This window comes from Nilaparvata lugens, chromosome X, assembly GCF_014356525.2.
Source record: "Nilaparvata lugens isolate BPH chromosome X, ASM1435652v1, whole genome shotgun sequence".
NCBI classification, from domain to species: domain Eukaryota; kingdom Metazoa; phylum Arthropoda; class Insecta; order Hemiptera; family Delphacidae; genus Nilaparvata; species Nilaparvata lugens.
The window spans coordinates 88,592,498-88,597,269 of NC_052518.1; the positions used below are offsets into that span (position 1 = coordinate 88,592,498).

Below are 4,772 nucleotides of genomic sequence, written 5' to 3' on the forward strand. Positions count from 1 at the left end.
GAAATAGTAATTTCAGAAATCAATATTTTTAGCAACTACGTACCAAATTTATAAGGTTTGGGACAGAAAAGTAACTGGACATTCTTTCCTTAGAATTCAATAATCCACTATCTACGTTCAAAATCCATGATTGGTTTTGAACGATTTGATCCATGATTGGAAGGAAATAAGAATGTTCACGGACCAATGTATAATGTCAAGTATAGGTCTACATTATGTTCCGATTTTATGTTGACTAACAATTATGTAATAAAAATTCTTGTATTATATCAAAGTATGACATAAATTGATTGCAACAGGTTTTTAAATTTTATCTGTCAAATGCTTCATATCTAACTCTCCTAAACTCCTTGTCAATTATTGTTATTATTATTACTAGTACTACAACTACTACTACTACTACTACTACTACTACTACTACTACTACTACTACTACTACTACTACTACTATACTACTACTACTACTACTACTACTACTACTACTACTACTATTATTATTATTATTATTATTATTATTCACAGATGATGTAATGATAACATTGATAAACCAAAACATGATTTTTTTTCTGTTTTACAGGTTTGGCAGGACGTTTTATCCCAATCCATGAAGCAAGCTGGTATGGAAGAAAAACGACTAGCCATAGCAAATGGAGATGTGACCACTAACAACATTCCTCACATAACTGTTGTAGTGGACGGTGGTTGGTCTCATTGCAGTCATGGGCTCAGATATTCAGCTAACTCCAGAGTGGTATGTGTGATAGGCCTTCTAGCTACTGCCTATAGATGTGAGGAACAAGTATTGTTCTATGTGCAGTTACTTGGAAAGAAAAGGTGTTTCCAGTGTTGAGCACAATAACTGCTACAAGAACTGTGATGGGGGGGGGGTCTATTGCTTCGATGGAGTCTGACATGGTTGTTAGCGCATTCAACTCCAGTGAGGAAATTCATGGCCTTCAGTATAGAAAATCTATCGGTGATGGAGACTCTAGCGTCCACCAGAAGGTAATTGAGATGGTGCCATATGGGCGGTATGTTGAAAAAATAGAGTGCAGCAATCATATGATTAAGAATCACACTAAAAGACTGTACAAGATAAGAGAGGATGGGATTGTTGAAAAACGAGTCCTGAATCAGTCAGTTATAAAAAGACTGAAGGCTGTAGTGCGTGGATCAGTAGCACATTATACATCTGATAAAAACATTGAAGACTTGAAAAGAGACTTGAGAAACGGTCCATTCCATTAGACTTGGTATTGGTATTGGGATATCATGGGAACTGTAAGTCATACTTCTGTAAAGACATTGACATCGGGAGTATGATTGAAGGTCAAACACTTAATGTGTTGAAAGAAGGAGAAATTGCTTTGAAACCTCTACTTCTCAAAGCATCTATGCTATGGCATAACGGGACCAGCAACTTGGCCGAGAACTACATGCCTCTTGTTGCTAAGTTATGTGGAGGAAAACAAGTCACAGGAAAGAGAGGATCCTCCAACTACAGGTCAAATGTTGCTGCACTCGACTTTCAGTTTGGCCCAATGTTGCACTATCACACAATGAAGGAGGTTTTGAAAAAGAGTCCAGCCCTTCTAGTCAAAAAAACTTGTTTGAGTTGTGTGAAAAAACTTATCATGTAGAACGTCTTTATTGAAAAGATTTAGAGATGGAAAGAAATATGAGAGGAGGGTGAAGCAAAGGAGTACAGGTTTGAAAGACTATGGACCACTGTGCCAAAAAATCGATATGGGAGTAGAAGAAATGGAAGAAGAAAAGACAAACTTGTTGAAATCTTCGGCACATTCTCAAGATGAAAAGATCAAACTAGAGCTGGAAACACGTGGACAAAACGAGAACAACCGGTGGCTTCAAGAAAGAAAGTTACGTGTTACTGCATCAAACTTCGGTTTGATCAGTAAAAGATTGCAAAGGTCGAAATGGGCGACAGTCGTCAAACAATTATTATACAGCAAGGTCTCAAACGATGCTACGTTGTATGGACAGCTCCACGAACCAGCTGCCATAAATGTGTTTCAAGAAATGGAAGAAATTCAAGTTCAACCTTGTGGTTTGTTTGTTGACAAAGAACATGACTTCTTGGCGGCTTCACCTGACGGACTGGTCGGAGGTGATAATCTGATTGAGGTGAAATGTTCGAAGTCTGCTGAAAACCTCACTATCAGCGAAGCCGTGATCAAAGTGAAATCATTCTGCTTGGAAAAACTACGTTGTGGAAACGTCCGTCTCAAGAAAAAACACAATTATTATTACCAGGTAAATTCATAGGTGTTTTTTGATATATCTAACCCACAATAACGGAAACTTCCAAAACCGTCATGAAACAAACGTGAGATGAGAAAAATAATTTTATTTATGACAGTAAAAACTTAAAAACTTGCCTCTTGGGGATCAATATCGGGGCACCGAGCTTCGCTCTGGAGTACAAAAGCATATAAGCATAAACGCATAGTTTATAATATTCATTTATTGATTCACAGAACACAATATTCTTTCCCAAACCTGTTTCTCCCCGAATTTTGATGTATATACACTATAAATACGGTAGTCCAAAAAGTAGGTTGTGTTCCATACATTTTTGAATTTAAGTTCAATTATCAGTCCAAAGATTTGAAATCAAGTCAATTTGGAAAGCTCGAATTTCGAATTTTTACAGACCAAATTGAATAACAAAATAACACTCACTAATCACTTAAAACTGTAAAATAACGATTGACTTTGAAAATATTGATAAGGGTACTTCAATTTGAATAAAAAAAAGGTTGGATCTTAAATAAAATCATATCGTTGGTCATATCTACAAATCAGATATCCTATTATATTAAGCGAGCAATTTATGTATTTTTATATCTGGTTATTCATTTATAGTTACATCTGGTTAACGGATCTCGAAAACGGTTCTAACAATTTCACGAAATTTTGAACATAGTAGGTTTATGATATAGAAATTCGATTGCACTAGGTCTCATCCCTGGGAAAACTTGCTGAAGGACATGAAAAGGATAATTCATCCTTGGAAAAAGAGATGATAATTTCGTCGTCTGTCGATAACAGGAGATGCGTGTGCCTGTGTGGGAGATCAGCTGTGTAATCAATTAGCTTACCGTATCTCGCGAGAAATCTAGAAATTTCAATTGACTCGATCAAAATAATCTGATTTGTTGACATGAGATGGTACGTATATCATAATATTCAAAGTTAATCACTATTTTACAGTTCTAAGTGATAAGTGAGTGCTATTTTTGTTATTCAATTTGGTTTGTAAACAATCCAAATTAGAACGTTTATGTTTTCAAATATTTGAACTGAAAATTTGACCTGAATTCAAGTGTATGGAACATAACCTACTTTTTGGAATATTAAATCAAAATTCGGGGAAGAAACAGTTTTGGGCTATGCCTGTTAGTCCTTCCCCAATCATTTCAAAGAATTGAATTCTGTTTATCAATAAATAAATAAATAACGAGCGAAGCTCGGTGCCCCGATATTTTGTTTATCAATATTGCAAGATAATACTTCTCATGGGATAAACTTATTGATTGCAATAGTTCAACAGCTGAACATAATTCTGTCTCATTCCTACACAGGCACTCCCATCTTCAGTTATCGACAGACGGCGAAATTATCAGCTGTTTTACCAAGGATGAATAGCTATTATCCTAGTTTGTCTACGTTTAATAATAGAGAAATAATAGCATAAATTATATTTCTCTATGGTTTAATTCATTGAATTGACATTTGAAAGTGACAGTATTTTTCGAAAAATGTTGAGCAAGCCTAAATAACAAGATTCAATAAGGTACTGGCTGATTCATTTGAAAAAATAGTAGCCCCACATGATACCATAGGATGATAAATAGTTTCATACGTGCACGTTTACCTAACAATGTGTGGAATTTTCTAAGTTGGACTGTTTCTTGATTTTTCAGGTGCAAGGGCAACTACATGTAGCTGAGAAAAAATCTGTTATTTTGTAGTATGGACAAAGAAAGACATCCATATTGAAAAGATCGAAAGGGATGACAGGCTTTGGACCGAGAAGATGAAGAAAAAGTTAATTTATTTCTACCATCACGCCTTGTTGCCAGAGATACTGGATCCTCGAACTTGCCGAAGTATTGATGGCAATCAGGGAGCCATCAATCCCATTTTCTCATTTTTAAATAAAGTCTGATTGAAAATTATCACATCTATTGGTTTTTTGTTTGTCCTTCTTAGTTCTTATAAAATAAACAGTTGTAATAACATTAAAAATTAAGAACATGGATTAAAAACGTTGACCACACGCCTTTTAGACCTAAAGGTATATGGAAAAACTTAATATAGTTGAAATTAAAATTAAATCAAGATAATAATATTTTTTAAACTTTACTGTATGAACAGAGATATTGTGGAATTTTTCCATATCAAGGTGAAATGAAAGCGATGATGTCAGTTCCACATAATTTTTTTTGAACGAATAAACTAAACCAATATGGCTCAAATAAATCATGTGGAACTGACAATATCGCTCTTATTTTACTATTCTATTGAAATTATATACAAAAAATATTTGAAAATATCAGCAGTATGTACAACTTTTCTTATCATAAACTATTCCATCATTATATACAAATCGAATTCATACGATTTCCAACTTGATTAACCTGTATATTTGCAGTTACTGAACGAAAGCTATAACATGATTTGACGACATACGTTATTGAGGATATAACCAATACCTACTATTAATAGAAAGCTATTACTAAGTAATA

General features: G+C 34.5%; 1 protein-coding gene across 1 annotated transcript; it reads left to right on the forward strand.

The window, feature by feature from the left end:
- Positions 1 to 911: 911 nt before the first annotated feature.
- Positions 912 to 4,202, forward strand: LOC120354393. The gene is made up of 2 exons (XM_039441463.1): positions 912 to 2,274; positions 3,948 to 4,202. The coding sequence occupies exons 1-2, from the start codon at positions 1,747 to 1,749 to the stop codon at positions 3,993 to 3,995; spliced, it is 576 nt and encodes a 191-aa protein (XP_039297397.1). The 5' UTR covers positions 912 to 1,746; the 3' UTR covers positions 3,996 to 4,202.
- The last annotated feature ends 570 nt before the right edge of the window (positions 4,203 to 4,772 follow it).

Bases quoted from the DNA above. Each gene is read 5' to 3' on its own strand.
- LOC120354393 (XM_039441463.1), top strand. From the start codon at position 1,747: ATGGGAGTAGAAGAAATGGAAGAAGAAAAGACAAACTTGTTGAAATCT. The intron at 2,275-3,947 runs GTAAATTCATAG...TTGATTTTTCAG, and splicing joins AACACAATTATTATTACCAG to GTGCAAGGGCAACTACATGT.